The sequence below is a fragment of the Malus domestica genome, chromosome 08, assembly GCF_042453785.1.
Source record: "Malus domestica chromosome 08, GDT2T_hap1".
NCBI lineage: Eukaryota > Viridiplantae > Streptophyta > Magnoliopsida > Rosales > Rosaceae > Malus > Malus domestica.
In genome coordinates, this window is record NC_091668.1 from 1,270,558 (window position 1) to 1,294,619 (window position 24,062).

The 24,062-nt window shown below is 38.8% G+C and overlaps 4 protein-coding genes and 1 non-coding gene across 13 annotated transcripts; 3 read left to right on the forward strand and 2 right to left on the reverse strand.

The window, feature by feature from the left end:
• Positions 1 to 716: 716 nt before the first annotated feature.
• Positions 717 to 4,371, reverse strand: LOC103440279 (protein DECREASED SIZE EXCLUSION LIMIT 1-like). Of its 9 annotated transcripts, none has more exons than XM_008378954.4 (13): positions 4,150 to 4,371; positions 3,984 to 4,046; positions 3,828 to 3,887; positions 3,629 to 3,685; positions 3,292 to 3,503; positions 3,023 to 3,081; positions 2,862 to 2,934; positions 2,621 to 2,687; positions 1,870 to 1,952; positions 1,677 to 1,768; positions 1,473 to 1,579; positions 1,133 to 1,196; positions 717 to 1,038 (listed from the first exon to the last, which is right to left on the reverse strand). In XM_008378954.4, the coding sequence occupies exons 1-13, from the start codon at positions 4,257 to 4,259 to the stop codon at positions 940 to 942; spliced, it is 1,146 nt and encodes a 381-aa protein (XP_008377176.3). In that variant the 5' UTR covers positions 4,260 to 4,371; the 3' UTR covers positions 717 to 939. The 9 variants fall into 9 exon arrangements, with proteins under 9 accessions (XP_008377176.3, XP_070682937.1, XP_008377177.3 ...); XM_070826836.1 differs by having other exon boundaries at positions 1,662 to 1,768; XM_008378955.4 differs by having other exon boundaries at positions 1,677 to 1,723; positions 2,841 to 2,934.
• Positions 4,372 to 4,539: 168 nt separating this feature from the next.
• LOC114826683 (U6 spliceosomal RNA) lies at positions 4,540 to 4,640 on the reverse strand. Its single transcript, XR_003775741.1, has one exon. It is a non-coding gene; the product is annotated as a U6 spliceosomal RNA (small nuclear RNA).
• A 1,650-nt stretch (positions 4,641 to 6,290) lies between these two features.
• Positions 6,291 to 14,612, forward strand: LOC103440278 (lysine-specific histone demethylase 1 homolog 3-like). Its single transcript, XM_070827013.1, has 9 exons — positions 6,291 to 6,437; positions 6,561 to 8,730; positions 9,077 to 9,218; positions 9,377 to 11,653; positions 11,851 to 11,944; positions 12,058 to 12,551; positions 12,662 to 13,378; positions 13,538 to 13,612; positions 13,991 to 14,612. The coding sequence occupies exons 2-9, from the start codon at positions 6,893 to 6,895 to the stop codon at positions 14,054 to 14,056; spliced, it is 5,703 nt and encodes a 1,900-aa protein (XP_070683114.1). The 5' UTR covers positions 6,291 to 6,437; positions 6,561 to 6,892; the 3' UTR covers positions 14,057 to 14,612.
• Positions 14,613 to 16,502: 1,890 nt separating this feature from the next.
• Positions 16,503 to 18,465, forward strand: LOC103410428 (V-type proton ATPase 16 kDa proteolipid subunit). Its single transcript, XM_008349131.4, has 3 exons — positions 16,503 to 16,903; positions 16,992 to 17,277; positions 18,034 to 18,465. The coding sequence occupies exons 1-3, from the start codon at positions 16,822 to 16,824 to the stop codon at positions 18,164 to 18,166; spliced, it is 501 nt and encodes a 166-aa protein (XP_008347353.1). The 5' UTR covers positions 16,503 to 16,821; the 3' UTR covers positions 18,167 to 18,465.
• A 1,548-nt stretch (positions 18,466 to 20,013) lies between these two features.
• Positions 20,014 to 23,574, forward strand: LOC103410427 (1-acylglycerol-3-phosphate O-acyltransferase-like). Its single transcript, XM_008349130.4, has 9 exons — positions 20,014 to 20,405; positions 20,658 to 20,894; positions 21,517 to 21,563; positions 21,686 to 21,804; positions 21,893 to 22,053; positions 22,615 to 22,724; positions 22,809 to 22,908; positions 23,020 to 23,143; positions 23,241 to 23,574. Exons 1-9 carry the CDS (start codon positions 20,185 to 20,187, stop codon positions 23,364 to 23,366), a joined length of 1,245 nt encoding a protein of 414 aa, XP_008347352.3. The 5' UTR covers positions 20,014 to 20,184; the 3' UTR covers positions 23,367 to 23,574.
• The last annotated feature ends 488 nt before the right edge of the window (positions 23,575 to 24,062 follow it).

The following is a 24,062-nucleotide window of genomic DNA, read 5'->3' on the forward strand; positions in this document are numbered from 1 at the left end:
AACTTATTGTGAAGAAACATTTTTCTTTTGAGGGAAAGAAAGGATGAGAGTCAAACTTTCACAATTCAATTGTATAATCAAGTAATAATGTAATTTAAATACATTATTACTGACCGCACAATGCATGATGAACAATCACGATCACGGGATTCTCGAGATCCCCAGGAAAAGGAGGATCCTTTTCCTTAGGGAGTCATAGTGTTAAATGTCTAAGTTTTTACTAGAAACTGATTGCATGAAGCGGGAAAAAAATTCAGTTTATTATTGAGGCATTTCGTCGAACACTTAGTGGATTTGTTGTGATCAACTGAACTATGTTGTGCATATATCAACAAATATCCATATATGCCGAAGCAATTTGATAAATGCATTTGAGAAAATTTGTTAAGTGCTCTCAACGCAACCTACCCATATATGCCTAGCACATTACATCAAACACTTGATGAGCACAAATTGAACTCATACCGAACATTCGAAGGATTCTCATAAGACCTTCACATGTAATGTTTCCCGAACTCGGGATGGTCCTAGGACCACCTTGGTACCAATGTACATCCGCCTTTGAGCGTCAGTTTTATATCTCATTAGAGTTTAATTCATTATCTACATTAGATCTTCTTCAATTTAATCACAATTAAAATATAAACAAGTCTTGCTCAAATTTTGTCACAGTAACACTTGCTTGAAGTGCAAAACAACCAAATATATACAAGGCATTGACGAAAACTCGACGTTACAAGTGATTTTTTATAATAGCATCTTCAATGTAACTTAATCCTTCATGCTATAATTCTGTTTGTTTTTCAATTAGTGTGCTTACATGGTGCGCCAATAGACCATATAACTTTTTCAGTAGAAACGATATTTTACACTAATCTACACTAATCATTAAGAGGAGAATTTGAACTCACGACCTCATTACAAATAGATCGTTTCGTTTTAAGTTTGAGGAGGGTAGAGTTCCCATAGCGCCACCGTCGTATCTTCTGATGCAGATGCCATTAGCTTACAATCACCGGAATAAGAAACCGCATTACACTGCAAAAACAAGCAAATACGTAGAATCAGGCCCTCGGTAGTGAGTATAGCATCAAAAGCAAGAAAGCGTTGTTGTTTGAAAACAGGATCATACCGTTGCATGGTGATACCTCAATGTCGCCAAAGCATTTCCTTTACGATAGTTATACACCCTCACTCTGCCATCAAGAGGCGAAATGAAAAAAGGGCAAAAAGACATAAGAATGCAGATCGGCTTATATGCTAGATGAAAAAAGGGCAAAAAGACATAAGAACGCAACGATAGTTATAACAAAAAGCTCATGGTACTGTTCACTTTAAGGAAAACTAAGAATATTTCCTTTACGATAGTTATACACCCTCACTCTGCCATCAAGAGGTGAAACAAAAAAAGGGCAAAAATACATAAGAATGCAGTACACTTCAAATATCAAAATGAAAGTTATGTTCCAAACCTGTGGTCCCAACCAGCTGTTGCAAAAATTTTACCGTCAGGTCGAATGGAAGTGCTTGAAATTCCAGGTCGTTCCAAAACAATTTCTTTCTTGATCACGCACGTACCCTAGGTTGGACAGCACAACATTACGGCAAAAGAGATATAAAATATCGCTTAAATTTTGCTTAGAGTAGTACTACAAACTTACAAACATGACTATTACCATTGAAGGATCCAAACTATACAGCAAAACTTTCTCATCAGCGGCTCCTGAGATACCACCATTGCATGACCCATCAACGCATAGACTTAGAACTACAGACAAGGTACATGAAAAAACATGGCTTGTTTCAAAAGGAAAAATGAGAATGGGTAATAAAAACGCACGGGGGTTCTTCGGATTCTAGGTCTCTCACCTGGCTCTGAATGAAACTTGACAGTGGTCATTGGAACCCCCGGATTTCTAATATCCCACCAAAGCATGGAACCATCCTCATAACTGTACAATGTAGAACAAAGAAACAAAATCAGAATAGACATATAAAAATGACGAAAATAACAAATTTTGACCTCACGTTTCAATTCCAGAAACCAAATGCAGAATGATCCTTCTTCAGTGATTATAACATGTATGAAAATGGGTGCATGCTCACACTGTATAAACAAATTTTAAGATCTGTTATACACACATCTTAATCCGGCATCCCCAAAGTTAGAAAGGGTAGGATAACTCATGTATGACACATACATCTCATTCTCACATTGCGTGTCAACAACTCACAAACCAGGTTATCAAATTCTTCTGACCCCAAAATATTTGCTCAATTTAGTGAATGCACCACATACACCCTGAAGAGATCTAAGATTGCTACAGATAACTAGTCAAGAAACTCATGACATATGACTTCTGAACAACCTTTCCTAAGAACATTGGTTCAAAAGAAAATGATGAAAAACAAATTTGAGCAGTTTTTTAACAGAGTCTGACAACAGACAAACAGAACAAACAAAAGAGATTCTACTACGAGTAGCTGAAGACTAAGAAGCCAAACATCATTAAAACCACAGAGTCGCAGACACACACGGTTGATCTACATTTTCATCAAAATTTTAATCATGTACTCATTTTCATAAAACATACATAATGAGAAGTGAAAAAGAATATACCCGACCAAGACATTTAAGAATCCCGGTGATTCAGACGGTGAGAATGCTTGAATTGCCATGCACATTCCTGACAATAATTAATGCCATTTGACATAAACTAGATGAAAACGATAAGAAAGTATGGACAGAAAAGTGATGGCCCAAAAACGTCGGCTATAAACTGAAACACAATCCAATCCAGAAACTAGTAAGCCAAAGGTTGAATGAATTAGAAAGGGACCGCTCTCCTTGGAAGGAATACCCAAGGAGCCACCAGAGCAGCTTTGAGGCAACCGTGCAAACCTTTCTGCAGTACTAAGATCCCAAATCTCAACCTTTGCAAACCAACCACATGACGGTAGTGAGTAATCGAGACTCCAAAAATGAACGTCTAACTAGACATAATCAAGGTTAGATACAGACCTCAGAAGTCTGCTCCCCTGCTACAGCGACATATTTAGATCCTTCATCTTGAGTATTTTCTGTTTTCAAAAACTGTCTATCAACATTCTTGTTTCTGAACTTTCACAGAGCAATAAAGAGCAAAACAAATTTCAAATATAGAAGAGACCACTATTCAAAATCCAATTAATAGATAAATCTAAAGTCTAAGCCTTCATCTCCTAAGAGAAAGTAGCTAAAGTGCAGAGACAATATTCCTGACCAGAATACAGTTCCAAATTTCAACAAACCTTCAAAGGCGCTGGGCTGCTCAGGCAGATCCCCTTCACCGTTGTCTCTACTGTCGTCCAAAGTATCTTCATCGGTAGTCCCCTTCACCCTTCTCTCCTCTCCGTCACAAAACCTAACCCCGTCCATCCGTGTAGAACAAGATTGAGGCCTCTTCACCAAGGAAAGTTTACAAAAGTGGTAAGAATTTGTCTTGATTGTAACAGATGGAACCCTGCCAAGGCGATATCGAGGTTCAAAAGTAATGAGGCACAAGCCATGATCAAAAATAACAAATGAAGCAGTGTACAACGGAAACCGAATAACTACAGGCTACATTCATGAGAACTAGCTGAGAACCTGGACAGACCTCCATCTTCAATATCCCAACACTTAACCGTTCCATCCTTACCCTGGCTACACAAACATTTTCAAATTCCAATTCTAGCACTACAATATATATATATATATATATATATGTGTGTGTGTGTGTGTGTGTGTGTGTGTGTGTGTGTATCTGACAAGCAAATAAGAGTAGAAAAAATGAAAAGAAAACCACCTGATAACTCTTTTGGCAGTACAAGCAACAGAAGCAATACCATGTGCTGCATTATGCACCCTGAAAATTGCAAATAAAATTTGTCCTTTTCATTCCAAAACAAAAAAGATATCAACTTTCTGATCATAAAAAATGGAAAATTGGTATTTGAACTACCCTGCTGAGGATACAGTCCGATGCTGGATAGTATCCCAAATCCGCAACTCGCCGTCTGATGAACTAGAACGAAAAAAAAAAGAAAAAAAGAAGCGAGTTTGATCAAAATTTATAATCTTTGAGGAAAATTAACAAAAGGGTAGCTTGCATAAGTGTTGAATCGTACCCGGTGAACAGGAGAGGTAGGTAAGGATGAAAAGAAAGGTCCATGACGGAGGCGCGGTGGCCTCTCAGCACCGCCACTGGGTCCGGCGGACGTCTCTGCTGGCTGCTCATCGGAATTGCTTTCCCAAGTCAGCAACTTGGCGCAGTAGCCACCTCACTCGGTGGAGAAGCTGACTGCTGAGGAGTGAGGAGTGAAAACGTAAGCACAGTGGCTGTCTCTCCTCTGCAGCCGAACCAGTAAAAATGGACCGTTTAAATTTAGGCCCATTAAATTTTGACTAATTGGATTCAGGCCCAATAGAAAGAGATGCCCAAGATCGATATAAAAAGAGCCCATGAACTGAATTCTGGCCCAATAAGAAAAGGACTGGTTATGAACATTTTTTAAAGTACAACAATAGATCATTTCTCGATTGATACGTGTTATTTTGCGCAAGAGCTATGCTAATCGTTTTTATATCATTCCAATTTTATCGGATGTCCCAATGGGACATGATTTATAAAAAAGATAACATTTCCATGTATATTTACCTCATTTTCCTTCTTTTTTTTGTCATTTCAATACAAACCAGTTTATAAATTTAATAACGCAAAGTAAATTGGAGAAAAAACACTTGAAAGTATGGAATTAATTAATGAGAAGCTTTCCCAAATTTCACAGTGCATCTATATTTAGCAGGGTAAGTGAACGTATTCGTAGAGAGTAATTGCTGTTATATATCCATAACTATTTAAGTCTTCACAATAAGTGGTACAATCAAACAAATGAACTCTTAAGAACCCATATGAGTTAGTTTCAAGTCAATATTTACCGACCTATTGTGGTGCCATTTTAATGATGGATTAAGACTTAAGAAATTTGGGAAATCAATAGTTTGGGTGGTATTGACATCATCAATTATCTTTTAATGGTATTTAGATAGCTATGTAATCACTTTCGAATCAAGATCATGTTCCAAAATGTGCATTGAGTCATTGACTTGTGAAGGTATAGAATCATTTTTTTTCCAAATTGTCAAGGTATAATACGATCTTCAAAAAGGCGGTTTCTTGGATAGTAAGGCCCCACTCTCTTACCTTTAGTGTAGATAATATCGTTTGTTAAAAAAAAAAATTATACTGCCAAACTTAACTTGATATTAGTAAGTGACGAAAATCGAACCTAAGATCTATGATTTACAAGTGAAGATAAATACTACTAGACCGTAGTACTAAGTGACATAAAAAGGTATGTTAAGATAGATGAAATATTTTGTCTGTAGATAATATCTTGTATCAAAACATGGAGTCCAACATAATCGATTGAAATATTATGTGTCTCTTCATCCATCAATAATTGATTTATAGTTAGACGCTCACATTCTGATCTTATATCAGAGATGGGTTATTTATGTAGTGAATCCAACAATTCTATCAGATTTACTCATGTAGTAGGCCTAATAATCCAACATGCTCTCACGTCACAAAAATATCTCACAACGTTTAACATATAGCACTATTGTATAAACAACTGATGTTAATGTTGTATAATGTGTTTTTTTCCCATTCCAAAATGACAATTTACTAAACATAAGGGCCATTTTAATATTTTTCAAAAACTTTGAAAATTTACGTACTTTTTTTTTGTTTGGTGGAATTTTTTCTAAAATCATAATTAAGTGGTGCCAAAGGCATTTTCTCTAACCACAACGAGTGATTCAATGATCGGAAATGAATATTAGTATTTTGTACAACATGTATTATGTTCAACCTATGATGCATGTGTATCACATAACTAAAGAGAGACTGCCTATGTCTTTCAGGCTCTCTCAAAAAAAAAAAAAAAAAAACTTCCGTGGCAACCGATCCCCAATTCAAAAGAATATTTTTTTTAGTATATAAATATTTTTATATTAAGTGGGGAGTTCGGCTAAATCATACAATGGACAATCTAATTTGGTATCGAATTCGTCATCTACGAAATTCGAACATAAAACTTTTCACTTATAAATAAAAAAAATATCATCAAATCGTAGTACTGAATGTTAGCATTCTCCATCGGTGTGTACTTTTTATTTTCACTCCCGCACTGTCTCTACAAATCGTGTGGGGCCAAAAATCCCACCTCAATAAGTTCCTCTTTTAATTTTTCCTTTTCTTTTTATTTCACCCCGTTTAATTTCTCCCGCGGCGCACTTTATTTTATACAGCCGAACTTCCCAATATTTTCCAACGCGACGCTAACGTGCGCACTTCACTCCCTCTGACGAATCCATTAACGCCATCGCGGTGGAGCTCCGCCGCACACAGGTCTGACCTCCGCCCACCCCTCTCTTTTCCTCTCATTAGGGCTTAGTAACTGGTTGAAAAACCGTAGGTAGATTTTATATTTTATAATTCCTTTTTTTTTCTCTCTGTATTTTGCAATGGTAGATTTTATCGATTGAGGACTTAGAGTAGAGGGAGGCCATTGGCAGAAGGTATAGAGGAGCTTAATCCTTGGCAGAAGCTTATCGAGGATTTGAATTTTGCGAAATTTTGAATTGTTAAAGTTTGTGATTGTCTGCGATTTGATGGGTGTTGGGATTTCTAGGCGTGGCTTCAATTTTTGATAATTGTGGCTGAATTGCTTTAAGGCGAGGTGCATGTGAATCATGAGCTTTAATTTTTTGACAATAGAGAAGTGGAAAGTGATGATTGGTTTCCCTGATTTGGGCACTGAAGCTGGATTAGGGTTACGAAAGACTGTGTTTTTGTAAAAAGATATGGTTGACAAAATGGATGGGGAGGACAAGAAGTCCGGCTTTAAGAAAAGATCAAAATTTCTTGAGGCGAATATGGTTGATTCTGATGATGATGAGCCAATTGGGTCACTGTTGAAGTTAAAGAGGCAGAGAAACCCTAAGAAGGTTAAGCCGCGGTCAGAGGGTGGCGGCGAAAGGGGCCAGAAGATTGAGGACGAAGAAGAGTATTTGGGGGGGCTGGATGATACCTTGGCAAGTTTGAGGAAGAAGTTGAAGGGTCCTAAGAAAGATTCTGGGACTGGAACTATGAGGGGGAGGAGTTTTGATTTGGATGGTGTACAGTCTTTGGATCGGTCCTCTAATGGGCATGTGGATGACGGGGGATTAGATGCAAAATCGGTGTCAAGAGTTTTAGAGAAAGGCCCTGTCATGGGTGATGATGGATCTGATGTGACTATCGATATAGGGGTAGAAAACAAGCTTAATGGAAATGTAAGGGGAAAGAGACCCAAGATTTCTAGGTCTATGAGATTTGGGGAAGGTTCTAATAGCTCTTTGGATCATCATCTGAGAGATTCGTTACCAGCATTTTCCCGGAAGTCACAATCTGGTTTGGTAATGAATTCTCGTGCCTCTTCAAGTCCAAAGGAGAAGAGTGGTTCTAAGGTTTTGGAGGAAGGGTTGAAACCTAGTGTGGATGGTGTTGCACAAAACACGCCGTTATCTGATTCAAATTCATTGGATTCAGCCTCTGATCATTGTAAGGCAGATGAAAGTCAAAGTTTTGATTACAGATTATGTCAAGCCTCTAACCTCCACAGGGAGAATCAAGAGACATTCAATGATAAAAATCATAAAAGGCCTTACAAAATCGTTGCAGAAGATCGAGCTCCTGTCTACTCACATTCAGGATTTGATTCCAAATTGATTAACAATGAAGCCATAGTGGCTCCTTCTGGTTCAAATTTTCAAGAGGGACCATGCAGCTCAGATGAAGTTAATGATGGAGACAGCAAACATTTGACACGGCAAATGCGAACTTTTGAGGATGGATTGAAGCACTGCTCTATAGGAGGTTCCATTCAGTCCAAGGATGTTTTGGGTAGATGCACCTCAGCTGCAGACTGTGAAACCTCTTCTCCAGCTGGGAAAGGAATTATGCGGCCTCATTGTAATGATGATCTTCTGGATAAGTCATGTGAAAATACGTTGGAGGACAAACATTTGGTGTCCTCCTTACATCTACAACAGAACTCCTTGACATGCCATGTGAAGGTTGAGGATGAGCTTGATTCTGACAGATGTCCAAACTTTTCCCAGCATACTCAACATCAGTTGTTGAACTTTGCCTCAAACACTGTGGGGATGGAAGACACTCACAGTAATTGTAATGGTCTAATTACTTACACTAAGAATCCTGGGCTTGCTTCTGGTCCTTTACAGGAGAAAAATGATGTTCCAATTCATGATCATCTTATCACTTGTGAAGAGGCTGATGAAAATGAGAGTTGCCCAGAAGACACAGTATCTCTACCAGATGTTGAAAACAAAAGCACTAAGCTATCAGCTATCCAGCGTGTGGGGCGCAATGTTAGAAAGCGTAGGCATGGAGACATGGCTTATGAGGGGGATGCTGATTGGGACGTATTGATAAATGATCAAGGTTCAGATGGTGACAATTCATTTAGAATGAGAGTGAAGTTTGATTCCTCTTCAAGTATTGGTACAGAGTCTGAAAGTGGTGAGGCTGCAGCAGTGTCTGCTGGTCTTAAAGCCAATGCAGTCGGTCCTGTTGAGAAGATCAAATTCAAAGAGATTTTGAAGCGCAGAGGTGGGGTTCAGGACTATTTGGAATGCAGGTTAGTTATTAATCTGAAACCTGCACGTAAAATAATAGGGGTTTCTTGTACGAATTGCATCTTTCAGCATTTTGTACTTGATACTAATTGTAGCTGTTTTTTTTTTATCCTTTTTACAATTTTACTCAACAATTCTTTCTAATTATTCAAATGTTTGGTTTTCTGTTTTATCCTACTAACGCTAAGTTCTGTTTGACCTTAATGGGTTGAGTTTTCTTTTTAAATTTACTTATGTTGACATTAATAAAATTGATGGTATATTTATGTTTGTATTATTGGCATTTGGTTTAGATTTTTTTTCTTCTTTAAGTGGTTTTGTCCAATGTTTGATGGTATTGCAATACAGGAATCAGATCCTTGCTCTGTGGAATAAAGATGTTAGTCGAATTTTGCCTCTTACTGATTGTGGGGTAACAGATACTTCTTGTGCGGATGATTCACCTCGTGCTTCCCTAATTAAGGATATTTATGCATTCCTTGATCTCAGTGTAAGTTTATAAAGCATTTAGGGATTTTTATATGTGCCAGTCCAATATTGATCAGTCTTCTTCCTCTTTGCCTAGTGTCTTTTCATTCTTGCATTTCCTTAGGAAGGTTGCAGTATGAGCTTGTCTCATTTTGTTCCTATGTATCAAAACTTGGACAGGGCTATATAAATATTGGAATTGCTCGTGAGAAGGATAAAGCAGAACCTGGTTCCAAGCATGACTATAAAATTTTGAGAGAAAAAAATTTCGAGGAAATTTCTGGGGTTTCAGTTGCTGATTCAGAGGATGGAGTTTCCTTTATCATAGGCCAGGTTAAGAGTTCTAAAACTAAAATTGATGCGAAGAGTGGTGTCATAATCAAAAGCAACAACTCGACGCAGGGAGTCTCAAGAGACAATGAGCTTGTTACTACAGTGGCATTGGAATTATCCAATGCAACAAACCATGCTGAGTGCAAGGCAGATCACCTGGAAAACACAAGTGTTGATGCAAGGTTACAAAGTAAATTGGACAATATGGATGTTTCAAGTAGTGTTCCAATTGGTGAGACATTGGGTGATGGAGGCATCCCTCTTGTAACTCCAGAGTTAAAGAATGTATCACATAGTACTCAGTGTGCATCGCAAGATCATGCAGTGAGAAATAATAATCTGCAATGCGGTCTGGAAGTCAAAAAGAAAATCATTGTCATAGGTGCTGGTCCTGCTGGATTAACTGCTGCACGCCACTTACAACGTCAGGGCTTTTCAGTCACTATATTGGAAGCTAGGAGTAGGATAGGGGGCCGTGTTTATACAGACAGGTCATCTCTATCAGTTCCTGTGGATCTTGGTGCTAGCATTATAACTGGTGTTGAGGCTGATTGGGCAACTGAAAGACGACCAGACCCCTCCTCTTTGGTTTGTGCTCAGCTGGGCCTTGAGTTGACTGTCTTAAACAGTGATTGCCCTCTTTATGACATTGCAACAGGTGAAAAGGTTCCTGCAGATCTGGATGAAGCATTGGAAGCAGAGTTCAACAGCCTTCTCGATGACATGGTATTGCTTGTTGCAAAGGAGGGAGAACAGACAAGAATGTCCCTCGAGGAAGGTTTGGAATATGCCCTCAAGAGGCGTCGTATGGCAAAAACAGGGACTAGTATTGAAGCGAAAGAACTGAATGGTTTAATGGATGGTTTCATTGATGCCAAAAAAAGTATTGATAGAGCTGAAGAAAGTTGTCAAAAGCAAGAGCTTTTGAGCCCTCTTGAGAGGAGGGTCATGGATTGGCATTTTGCCAATTTGGAATATGGTTGTGCTACTCTGCTGAAGGAGGTATCTCTCCCCAACTGGAACCAGGATGATGTTTATGGTGGCTTTGGAGGAGCTCACTGCATGATTAAAGGGGGTTATAGCACTGTTATTGAGTCTCTTGGAGAAGGACTTCAAATTCGCTTGAATCATGTAGTAACTGATGTTTCATATGGCACCAAGGATGCTGGATTGAATACTAACCCGTGTAACAAAGTCAAGGTTTCCACATCTAATGGCAACGATTTTTCGGGAGATGCAGTCTTGGTAACAGTACCTCTTGGTTGCTTAAAAGCAGAAACTATCAAATTTTCCCCACCGTTACCCCACTGGAAACATTCTTCCATCCTGCGACTTGGGTTTGGAGTTCTTAATAAAGTAGTTTTGGAATTTCCGGATGTCTTTTGGGATGACTCTGTGGATTACTTTGGAGCAACTGCTGAGGAAACAGACCTGAGGGGCCAGTGCTTTATGTTCTGGAATGTCAAGAAAACCGTTGGGGCTCCTGTTCTTATAGCTTTAGTGGTTGGTAAGGCAGCTATAGATGGGCAAAAGATGAGCCCTTCTGAACATGTTAACCATGCTTTAGCGGTACTTCGTAAATTGTTTGGAGAGGCTTCAGTACCTGATCCTGTTGCATCAGTTGTGACAGATTGGGGTAGGGATCCTTTCAGCTATGGTGCCTACTCATATGTTGCTGTTGGAGCTTCGGGGGAAGATTATGATATACTAGGGAGACCTGTTGAGAACTGCCTATTTTTTGCTGGTGAAGCTACCTGCAAGGAGCATCCTGACACTGTTGGTGGTGCGATGATGAGTGGCCTTCGGGAGGCAGTGCGTATAATTGACATACTTACTACTGGAAATGATTACACAGCAGAAGCAGAGGCAATTGCGGGTATTCAGAGACAATCAGATTCTGAAAGGGATGAAGTTAGAGACATGACAAGGAGACTTGATGCAGTTGAACTTTCAAATGTCCTTTACAAGAACAAGGAGGCCCTACTCCAGGACATGTTCTTTAATGCAAAGACCACTAAAGGAAGGTTGCATCTGGCCAAAGAGTTATTAAGTCTTCCCGCTGAAACGTTGAAGTCCTTTGCTGGCACCAAAGAAGGGCTGACTATTCTCAACTTGTGGATACTGGTAACCCTGCATTATATTTATCAATCATTCAATCAATATGAATTCACAATATGTTCACACACACACACACATATTTTTTTTTTTTTGTTGATAGCATCCAATTAGCCGACCCCACTTAGTGGGAAAAGGCTTTGTTGTTGTTGTTGATAGCATCCAATGTTTGCTTTCTTAGAATTTTTTTTTTTTCTGTACAACAGGACTCGATGGGGAAGGCTGGGACTCAACTCTTGCGGCATTGTGTTCGGCTCCTTGTGCTTGTTTCAACAGACCTACTGGCTGTGCGCTTGTCTGGTATTGTCTTCTTATTTCTCGATCTTTATCTACTGGCATTCCTATGTGCATTAATGTGTATCATTAGAATGTGTTTCTTTAAAATTAGTTGATCTCTCTGTTTTCTGGTGTAGGCATTGGGAAGACTGTAAGAGAAAAAGTTTGTGTACATACGAGCCGTGATATACGTGCCATAGCAAGTCAGCTGGTTAATGTGTGGCTTGAAGTTTTTCGCAAGGAAAAAGCTTCCAATGGTGCATTGAAGTTGTCAAGGCAAGCAACTGCTGCAGATGCATGGAAGAGAAAAACAATTAGAGATCCATCTTCTAGTAAGCCACCTCTACACACATTTCATTGTGGTTTGGAGCACAAAGGAAGCTTACAGGATTCAGCATCCACCGCAAGCCATTTGCCTTTGAATGCAAATGGTAAGAAAGTGAATGGCAAATCCATTAAGGGTGAAACAGCAAATTCCTCAAAATCAGAGATCAATTCATCAAGGTTTCGTGGTTCAACAGGCAGGCCACATTCTGAGCTAAAGGAGATTGACGTTGCTGTGACAGAAGCAGAACGAGCTGCCATTGCTGCTGCTGAAGCAGCCCGTGCAGCAGCACTTGCAGCTGCCGAGGTTTGTTTCTCTCGTTACTCTACTCAATTTAGTGTGAATAGTAATGCCGCTCCCCTTCCTATTTGTGCCATTTTGTTCCACAAGAATTTAGTTATTGTTGTCCATTGCAGGCATATGCATCTTCAGAAGCCAAGAGCAGTACACTGCTTCAGCTTCCCAAGATTCCCTCATTTCATAAGTTTGCTCGACGGGAGCAGTACCCTCAAATGGATGAGTATGATTTGAGGAGGAAGTGGTCTGGTGGTGTTTTGGGTAGACAAGATTGTGTATCAGAAATAGACTCCAGGAACTGCAAAGTTAGGGACTGGTCAGTTGATTTCTCTGCTGCTTGCGTCAATATTGATAGTTCAAGAATGTCAGTCGATAACCTCTCGCAGCGGAGCAATCCAAATGAGACTGCTAGTCAAACGAATTTCAGAGAGCACTCAGGAGAGAGTGCTGCTGTCGACAGCAGTATTTATACAAGAGCATGGGTTGATACAGCTGGTAGTGCCGGGATAAAGGATTATCATGCCATTGAGATGTGGCAATCTCAAGCAGCTGCAGCAGACCCTGATTTTTTCCATTCAGCACCATATATAAATGACGAGGAAGATTCAAATACGACTTCGAGAAAACACAGCTGGAAGAATGAAGGACCTGTAAATGAGAGCTCTGTTTCCCAAGTTACCATGAACAAGGAGTCGTTAAAAAGTCATCATCGAGGAGCAGATAATATTAAGCAGGCTGTTGTCGATTATGTGGCTTCATTGCTTATGCCCCTTTATAAAGCTAAAAAAATAGATAGAGAGGGATACAAGTCAATCATGAAGAAAAGTGCTACCAAGGTTAGTAATTTTTCATTTATCCTTCCTGTCATACTAAACAGAAAATATACCATGCTTTCCAGTAAAAAACTGTTTCGATTTTGTTGAACTCAGTTTTGCAACTATTCCCATTCCTTTGTTTTTCTTTAGTCTTAAATTTTTGGGGAATTCAATTTTCAGGTCATGGAGCTGGCCACAGACTCAGAAAAAGCAATGGCTGTTTCTGAGTTTCTTGATTTCAAGCGCAGGAACAAGGTATTCTTCCATTTTGTGTTTGTTATAAAGTGTCATATATGTCTTTCCATGCTTACTTTAATGAGTTTTTTTAAGCTGTCAAAAGTGATTTCCTGGCTGACATTTGAACTATTTTCCAACAAAGATTGGCTTTCTTCACCTGAACGAGCAAAAATAAAATATTGTTGGCAACTTGGAATTTGTGTGCATGCTCTCTTGAACTTTTTGTTACTGTACATCAATTTCACCAAGGAATGAACAGAAGTTTTTTCATTAAGTACAGGATAGCATGTACAAAATTTTTGCCCGGTAATGAACAGAAGTTTTTTCTTTAATATATGATGGAGTGACATTAGTTTCTTCTTACCAAGTTTCTCTTCAATGCTTTAAAAACTGCAGATCCGTGCATTTGTGGATACATTGATTGAGAGGCACATGGCAGCAAAGCCCACAATGAAATCTTGATGGTCCCTTGGGTTGATTGGCCTGTGTTTGTGCATGGACTTCTGTAGTTCCTGGATGAATTTACAGAGTAAGCTTGGAAGTGGTGGCTCACAGATAGAATCAAATCGGATCTTCTTAATGGAACTGCCAACAAGCACTTCAGTGATTTAGAAGGAGCAATGGTAGAAAGGGCACGTTTGTTGCCTGTTGAACCGGGCATCGTGAAATGCAATTATGTTTGGTCAGTGCAACAGGGACAACCATTTTGGATGCAAATGGAAGTATAATGAATTCTCTCAAAGCAGGTTGCTTTGTCCGTTTCAATTACATGCATCAACTTGGTATGGAGATGATAGCAGATTGCACGAAGAAGTTGGCTTGTCATATCCTATTTTTCATTCAGGGATCCTCAACGAGGAGAAACTAATTCCTGACTTTTTTCTTTTATCATTATTTCCTATGTGTACAGAGTAGGATTGTGTTAGTCAACAAGAATACAGAACATTTTTCCATGGTGGCCAAAGTACTTTAATCTGATATGGTTACTCTTTTGGTTATACAGAAACCACTAACTTCATATTTCCTCTCCATTAAATTGAACGGAGTTGCATATTTCTCTATTGGCAGACAAAGGGATGAAATATGTGCTTTCTGAACTTTTTTACCTCTTTGATTGTGCCTTGTGTGGGGAGGCTTTTTCATGTATGATGTGTTCTAATAATTTCAACTTCTTGTTCCAGCTTCCAAATTAGTGATTCATGTCAAAGCATACGTGTAAATTTGTAATAGCGGTATTACATTGAAATCCAGAAAATAAGCGCAGGTATATTTTGTAATAGATGTTCTGTTATACATCTAAAACTATGCATACAGAAGTTGTATTCAGTTTTAGCTTCAATTATGGTTGGATTGCGTGATGAAATGCCAGGTTTGATCCATCATGTTGAAATTGCCTTTGCTTTCACTTCTACTGTTTTTAGTCTCTGATTACATTACACCTCTATTTGATTGTTGCTAGGCCGGGACAGATATCTTTGGCTGCTCAGAAGAAGCGAGAGGTATGCACTCTAGCCTCTATATCTCCGCATTTGTTGATTCTAATATGTTTTGAAGATTGATCAACCCTTACCTGATTGATGTTCAATATGCCAAACTGTTGGCAGATTCCATGACATGAGATGGATTAGGCTAATACATGTGTTTGTTTTAACATATTACATGTTCTTTTGCCCGACATTTGGATTGAGTTTTGCGTAGTTGTGATTCCTAATATCTTATAGGGCAGTACCGCCTCCATACGTTTGTGTTTTATACAGCTTTGACAATTGGCATGAACTTTTTCTTGAATGACATCAACCCTAGTTTATTCGAAAGTTGGTAATGGTATCCATTCCATTTGAGTGATTAGCATTACCAAGTAGTGGAAGATATCAGATTTAACCATTCTCTTTTCCTAAATTACTGGGATGAGGGTTCAAATGATGCCGAACATTTGAAATTTTCCATATGCACTGTCCGTGTCCAATGATTTCGAGATGAATTCTTTGTTACTGTCTTTTAATTGCTTATGTGATGTTTTAATACTGTTAGGCAAAAATATGCAACTGCAGAACATTTGGCAAACTAAAGAAATGGCCAAAATTCCAATGTACTTGGTACTTGCTGTTATGTTGCAGGGAATTTTCTCCCTCCAGAGGAGTTTAACGGACCGTTTGCATGCAAGTTTTTTAGTTTCTTATGCTGGTTCCACCCTTGTGAAAGGACAAATGATTTATGCACCGTTTTTCTTCCTCACGTTTTTCCTTTTGGCTTTTTAGCCAAAATAATCTCTTAAGCTTGCCATAATTCCTCATTTTGATTTTTGAGATTTAAAATCATCAGAAGTGGTTTATGAGATTGTCCACCGTCGATCATTTTGGTTTTTCTGTGAAAAATTATCGTCAAATTGAAGAAATTACCATTTCAAGTGGAGGGGTTGATTTGACAAAAGTACCCTCAATTTATCAGATTTTTCACGGAATGACCAAAATGATTAATAGTGAATAATCTCAGCGACGATTCCTATCGATTTTAAATCTCCAACGCTAAAGGAAGGAGTTACACAATTTTAGGGACTGTTTTGACTAAAAAGCTCCTTTTTTTTTCCTTCTAATAATTGGATTAAACAAATCAGAGAGAGAGTCAAGGATCATAAGTAAGAGAGGTTTTGCAAATGCAGAAGATGAAAAAGGGTATGCATAAGCCATTTTCGAAGGTACAGTTTGTTTTTCTTTATAAGACGATATTCTATTTTTGAGTGAATCAAAATAAATTAGGAAAACTAATGAAAAAGGCTTGAAAACATTGAGTTTTAATGATAAGGACAAAATAAAGGGTAAAGTGAATAGTATCAGGATTGATTTTTTAGTGTAAAAATGTGGTTTTTCGTTAAAGTGAACAGTACCGGATGCTTTTTGTTAAAGTTCTCAAATAAATTTTGATAGATTAATCGTTAAATTAGTCATCAACGAAGTTTAAATTCATGTCGTCATGTAAAAGACGTTTTATTTTAAATTACTCTAATTACGGGAATAACAGAAGGCCCAAAGTATTGTACACGCACATCTTGTCAACTCGTGACTCCTCTAAATCCCGGGGTATAAACGTAATAACATACTCATACCGATTGAGGCTGAGATCGAAAGTCGAAACACGCACGCTTAAAGGCATTCAAGGAGAAGAGAAGGAAACCAAATCCATCAGAAGCCAGATCCGATCAAAGAATATCTGTCCGTTGATCGAGCAGAATGTCTTCTACAACCTTCAGCGGCGATGAAACGGCACCGTTCTTCGGGTTCCTCGGCGCCGCCGCGGCCCTCGTCTTCTCCTGTACGTTCCGATTCGATCCAGATCTAACCGCCTAGGGTTTGGTCGGTGCGGATGTAGGGATTTTGATCGGGTTTTGTGTGTTTTTCAGGCATGGGAGCTGCGTACGGGACGGCGAAGAGCGGAGTAGGAGTGGCGTCGATGGGTGTGATGAGGCCGGAGCTGGTGATGAAGTCGATCGTGCCGGTGGTTATGGCGGGAGTGTTGGGTATTTACGGACTTATCATCGCCGTTATCATCAGTACCGGTATCAATCCCAAGGCCAAACCCTATTACCTTTTCGATGGCTATGCTCATCTTTCCTCTGGTCTAGCTTGTGGCCTTGCTGGTCTCTCTGCCGGTATGGCTATCGGCATTGTCGGTGATGCCGGTGTTAGGTAATATCTCTCGTTTTGCTTTCGGAGTTTTCGCATTTTCAGTCTCGGTTTTACACTGCTTCAATTTGATTTAAGATTTTTTTGTTATCATTTTGCGATTTTAATCTGAAACTGATTGTATAAATTGCAATACCACATCGATTGGATTGTTTAAGAATCAAGTTTTCTTGGCGTAATTATTGTTTCTAACTAGATAGAGAGTGAACATCGATTTGATTGTTTGAGAACCGAGTTTTCTGCGGCGTCTTGTCCTTGATTTATTATGGGCTTTGACATATAAGGGATTCTTAACATTGCATTTGAGAAAAAAATTCAAACCCTATATTTATTTTTTTGAATACATCGATATTTTTACACTAAGGTGAGGGGGTTAGGCTAAGTCACACAATGGGCAACCTAATTTGGTATCGAATTCACCGTCCATGAGATTTGACCCTAAAACCTCTCACTTCCAAGTGAAGAGGAATACCACCAGACCGTAGTCCTGAATGGCTCAAACCCAATACTTTTAAAGAATACTGTGCTGACTTTCCTATGGAAGACGGCCATCAAAGGAATATTGCAGCTAAGAATCAGTTAGAGCTCTTTAAGTGTTATTGCATAGAACCTATAATCGTCGGTGTTTTTATTTCCCTAATGATCTAAAAATATAATGCTCTTCATTCTAGTTGTAGGCCAGTGTGTGGTTACTCGTATTTGGTGTCGTGTTGCCGTTTGATTGAGAGTTTTCTCTGATTTCATTTTGGTGTTATGCAGAGCCAATGCACAACAGCCAAAGCTTTTCGTTGGGATGATCCTCATTCTCATTTTTGCTGAAGCGCTTGCTCTGTACGGTCTGATTGTTGGTATCATTCTCTCTTCCCGATCGGGGCAGTCAAGAGCTGACTAGAAGGTGTGCTTGGCGGCGTTTGCGGTTGCTGCTATTCATCGAGAACTACTTTACTGTTGGTTAAACTTGTAAGTTTTGTTTCGGTGGTGCAGTGCGGATTCTTGTATGGTGTGATTGATGTGTTCTACCAGGTCGATTTGTTCAAGATTTATATAGCATGTATCATTGTGTTTAGTACGTTCGTTCTTATTTTAGTTGTGGATGTGTTGGCCGGCAGTTATGTGTTGCAATACCGAGTTACTGGAACGGTCCGTTAAGTATTTTGAGTTTGGTTTATGAAGGTGAAATAATTTGAGGAATCCAACACAAGTGTTTTGGTTGACCTTAGGGCTCGTTTGGGCGTTTGATTTATTATAGTCAAAGAATAGTGAAAGTAGAGGTAAATGATTTTCATTTTGGGGTGATTAGAAAGGCTTTTCCATCAAAATGGTCCTTGAGATGGATATAATTCATCATTTTGATTTCACAATGAAAATTGATAGAAGTGCTTATAGAGATTGTCCGTCGAAAATCATTTTATCATTGCGGAAAAAAATTGTCAATATTCTTGTTAAGGTGAGGGGTTGGTTTGACAAAAATACTTTTAAAAATGTGATCACATGGTCTTTCACATGACAATTTAACGAAGATATTAAAAGATTTTTTACGAATTGACCAAATTGATCTACAATGAATAGATTCAGAGATCATTTCTATCGAATTTCATTATGAAGGGTGAAAGTGAGAGTTGTGCCAATTATGAGCACTATTTTGAATAAAAAGCCGATTAGAAATGATTAGGTATATGGAAACATTTCCATAACAATCCTATTATTTTAGTGAGTAATTTAACTTCTGTTCGATGATAGAGGCTAAACAAGTCCTTTGTTTCTCTAAACTGGATTGGATTGGATAATTCAATATGCTTACGGTTTTACTCATCGTATAAACTTACACTTTGTAATACCGGCAAATTGCAAAGGATTATAATGGATAAGTATCTTTCATATCTAATTCTTTTCGTGGATAAATTTCCACCTTTGCTTTCACATACACCTAGAATTATACATTTGGCTTTGAATGGTTATTTGGCCATCAATATCGTTATTTGGCTATCAATAGGGGTTTTCTAAATTTATTTCTTGAGACTAATTCACTTCAGATTGTAGAGCCTTTGGGGAAATTCCACTCTCAATTTGTCAACAGTTGGGCAAATTGTGGAGGACATCAAAGCACTACTCCATTCAATCACTGAAGCTACTGTTACCCATACTCGCCGCAATGCAAACTCTATTGCTTATTGTCTAGCACTAGCACGGATTGGCATGTCTTTGTCTCAAGGTTGTGAATGGAATGGTTCTCCTCCAAGCGTTATTATTGACTTTGCTTGTAGAAGAACGTGTATGGCGTTGATTCATAAATTGTACGATGTATTATTTTTTTTTTATGAAATAAAATATACTATCGTATTTTTTCAAAAAACAAATCACTGAACGCTCATGTTTAATAAAAGATTTTAAATAAAGTCTTCTGATATTTCTTGAGTAAGAATAATATTTTCATTTAAAATTCAGTTTTTGTCTCAAACAGTCATCGAAATTAACTTCCCACGTCAAGTTTTTCTCTAAAATTAAAAACTAATCAATATAATATCTAAATATGAGTGCCGCACTTTAATATCGTCATTCCGTTATATTTCGACTAATGTGCTGATGTGCCTCTACAATAAAAACAAGATATCGTGTTTGAACTTGGAAAGCTTGAATGGTCGCTTGGCGAGGAAGTTGCTTGTTGATTAAGTTCCTGTTTCGCGTGGGCCCCACAAGGCCGAAATTTACGTAATCGCCAACGTATTTACTCGAATCACCGTCAAAGCTGACGACTGATCGGGAATTTATTTAACACGTGTCCCTAGTAGTCGCCTTCCGTCGGAGCCAAAAAAGCGCGAAACATTGGCAGGGAATCGGCGTATATATAAATAATCGTCGGTTACTAATCGCAGCCAAAAATCAAAGCTTCCATTTTTGTGTTGAAAGCGTATGAACCTGCGTAGAATTTCGTCGAGAATGGCCGACGAAATCAGCAGGTCCGGCGACCTAGGAACCTCCCCTGCCACCGTTGCTGCAGCCTACGAATCCGTTGCTGTTGCTGCTGCGGCTAACCCCAAATCCAGATCCTTGTGGCCCTCTGTCCTCCGTTGGATCCCCACCTCCACCGATAAGATCATCGCCGCCGAGAAGCGCCTCCTTTCTCTTGTCAAGTAATCCACCTCTCTCTCTCTCTCTCTCTTCAGTTTGTTTGATTGCCGTCGTGAAGGTTCACATTTTTTGGGTTTTTTTTTTCTGAATTTCAATCGTAATAAGAACCTTAATTTGGAGTTGAAGTTGGCTGATTTCTCAATTTCTTGTCAATTTCGTGCGATCAAACCCTAACTTTTCAATTTCTTCAATTTACTGAACGGTGGAAAGGGTTGAATTCTGACAAAATTATGGGAATTGCTTGAATTTTGCAGGACTCCTTATGTTCAAGAACGGGTGAATATAGGCTCTGGACCGCCGGGCTCCAAAGTCAGGTGGTTTCGATCCGAAAGCAATGAAGAAAGGCAAATCAACACGGTTACATTTGACAGCAAAGAGAATTCTCCTACGATTGTTATGATTCACGGATACGGTGCTTCTCAAGGTTTCTTCTTTAGAAATTTCGATGCCCTTGCCAGTCGGTTCAGGGTCATTGCCATTGATCAAATAGGGTGAGCAGACTCTTAACATTGATCATTGGATTTCTTCTTTGTTTGCTTTCTTTTTAACCGCTTTTGAAAGGTATAAACTTTGACATACTTCAAGTTATTCCATGGCGTGCAACCGACCTAAACTACGTTGAAGATAATATGATACGCATTCGTTTCCAATTGTGACGTTAAAACTTTTATATATATGCCAATGCAATGAGGGAAGATAAATGTTGCAATGCTAAGTAGTCTAATTGATGTTTAAGTAGTTGGTTTTTGTACCAGATGTTTAGTCTTGGTTATCTCAAGGAAAAAAAGAACCCCTTTCTTTTCTATTTTTGGTGTCTGGTGCTCCGGAACTCAAATTATTTCGTAGATATCTACTATGGGCTTTGTTGAGATACAAATTTTTCTAGCTCTGAGTTTGAAGGCTTTTATTTTGGTGCTCTCCATAGTAGCTCTACTGCGCACTTTGGTTTCTTTTCCATCTGATTTCGAAAACGTTAGAAATACACACAACTTCCTTTCATGTTTGATGCCAGTCATTTTTAACCTTTTGTACTTCCATGTTAGATGGTGCTTTTTGGGGTGTATTTCTGTTAGACATTTTGTGCTCAAATCCTTGGTTTAATCTTATTTACAGTTGGGGCGGATCAAGCAGGCCTGATTTTACATGCAAAAGCACTGAAGGTAATTTTCTTTGTTCCGCACGTTTTAACTTTGACGGTGGTGAAAAGTTTGTTTCACTATTAATCTGTAAGTATGCGCAACGTAATTTTTCCAGAGTAATTAACTTGCAACTGGTAATGCAGAAACTGAGGCATGGTTCATTGATTCCTTTGAGGAATGGCGAAAAGCCAAAAACCTCAGCAACTTTATATTACTTGGGCATTCATTTGGTGGGTATGTTGCATCGAAGTACGCTCTGAAGGTATTTGATATCCCATATGTTTAGTTGAATATAGGAATAAGGGTGGCAGTTTCTGTATTCATGATCGTAATCTTTATTTTTATGATAGCATCCAGAGCACGTTAAGCATTTGATTTTAGTGGGATCTGCTGGGTTTTCATCGGAGACGGATACATCGTACGAGAGGCTTAACCAATTCAAAGCAACGTGGAAAGGAGCAATTTTTAACCATTTGTGGGAGTCTAATTTTACTCCTCAGAAGCTAGTCAGGTAGATAACTCTTTTTTTTTTCTTCCCTATACAAATGTTGATACAATTTGCAAAATCATATCGTGCATGGTACGTATATCCATTTCAATCATTTATTTAGGTTTCTGATCTGGTAGTTGTACACTTTACAGATGCAGGTTACAACTATTACACGTTTGCTATGAACCTCTAAAACTAAGTCATTGGAAATATGATCCTTTTGCATTTATTTGAAACAACTTCAGCTTCCCACCTCCACCCATACTGATTTCCCATGCTTTCCCTTCTCTCTCACCCTTTTCCTAAGAGGAATGGCCCAAAAGAAGCACGGAGGCATGCCACATATTTCTTTGTTTTCTAAATCATTTTTCAAGTCGTGTGTTGCTTTTGTTCAAATTGTCAGTTTGGACACAAAGTACTTTTTTCTCATTCATACCACGCACATTTGGAGCCATTGTGGCACATTGAAATCCATTCCTTCCAAAAATTAGTGGTGGATTAGAGATGAAAGAGAGAAACAGGTGGTTCATATTATGCTTTCCTTAGATCTTATGTTTGTACATGTTTACCTTATTTTTGCAGAGGGCTAGGGCCTTTGGGTCCAAATCTTGTTCGAAGTTACACAACTGCGAGGTTTGGTTCTTATTCAACAGGGACCACGCTAACTGGAGAGGAATCCCGACTTCTAACAGGTAATTTAAGATCAATTTGTTTGTGCACAGAACACACATATCCTACCTTTTAAGATCTTGATGGTTTCTTTTCTTCAATTGCAGATTATGTGTACCATACTTTAGCAGCCAAAGCTAGCGGGGAGCTGTGCTTAAAGTATATATTTTCTTTCGGTGCGTTTGCTAGGAGTCCCCTTATACACAGGTCCGATGCTACTAATCTCTTTATTCAATATCACAGAAGAGTTGGAAGTTCATTGTAATAAACTTGCTTTGAGCAAATCATTTACATGTAGTCCTCCTCTTTTATGTACAGTGCATCAGAGTGGAAAGTGCCGACTACTTTTATTTATGGTTATCAAGACTGGATGAACTACCAAGGGGCTCAAGAAGCTGGCAAAAAGATGAAGGTCCCGTGCGAGATCATTAGGATTCCAGATGTATGTTGTTTCTCTCCCTTCTATTTATCCATGAAGTTATTGTCCTTAGTTGAATTTGATCTCGATGAATAAAGTTCTTCCTGATAAAAATTTGCAGGCTGGGCACTTTGTATTCATAGACCAACCCGATCGTTTCCATTCAGCTGTTTTTTATGCTTGCCGTAGATTTCTTTCGCCGGACCCTGCCGTTGAATCCTTTCCTGAAGGTTTGACACCTGCCTGAAAACTGAAAAGTGTATTTAGTCGTCTCCTTTTTTTATTTTTTGTTTTATTTCATTTTTTATGTACAGTCTTACTAGTCATTACTTTCACGGATGAATCTTCAAATTCATGTATCTTTGATACTCTCTGTATGCATAAAATTCCTACTTCTAGTGTACGGTCTGTACATTAATAAAGGAAAAACGAGGGCAGAATTACTTTTACCACCATTTTTTAAACCTGTATTCTGCTGCTCTCGGCATGAAACCGAGCGCAATGACGTTTTAAGATTTATGCAGACCTCACTTGAAGAAGGCTTTGTTATTGTTGTTGTTGTTCTGCTGCTCTCATTACAGTGGACATATATTTAAGTGAGTTCTAATAACCACCTCGGTCACTGCCCGATACAGTGCAGGTTTGAGCGAGTTAAAGGCCATAAGCACCTGTGGACGTGTTCCAACTTACCTCTAACCGGAAAGCAACTGTTCCGGTATTCCAAACCAATTTAAGAGCGAAAAATGATTTTCGCAAGGCCCTGTTTGTCTCTCTTGTTTCTTAGTTGACTGGGTCGCGAGAGAGCAGAGCGTACTGCCCCATCATAGTCTTGAGTCTGTTTATAGTCACGACTGTTGTCATAGTCAACAAGGCTGAAACTTCCAGGAAAAAACTTCGAATTGGGAAGGCGATTCTCCCGGTGAACTGACCGTGCCCCAAACCA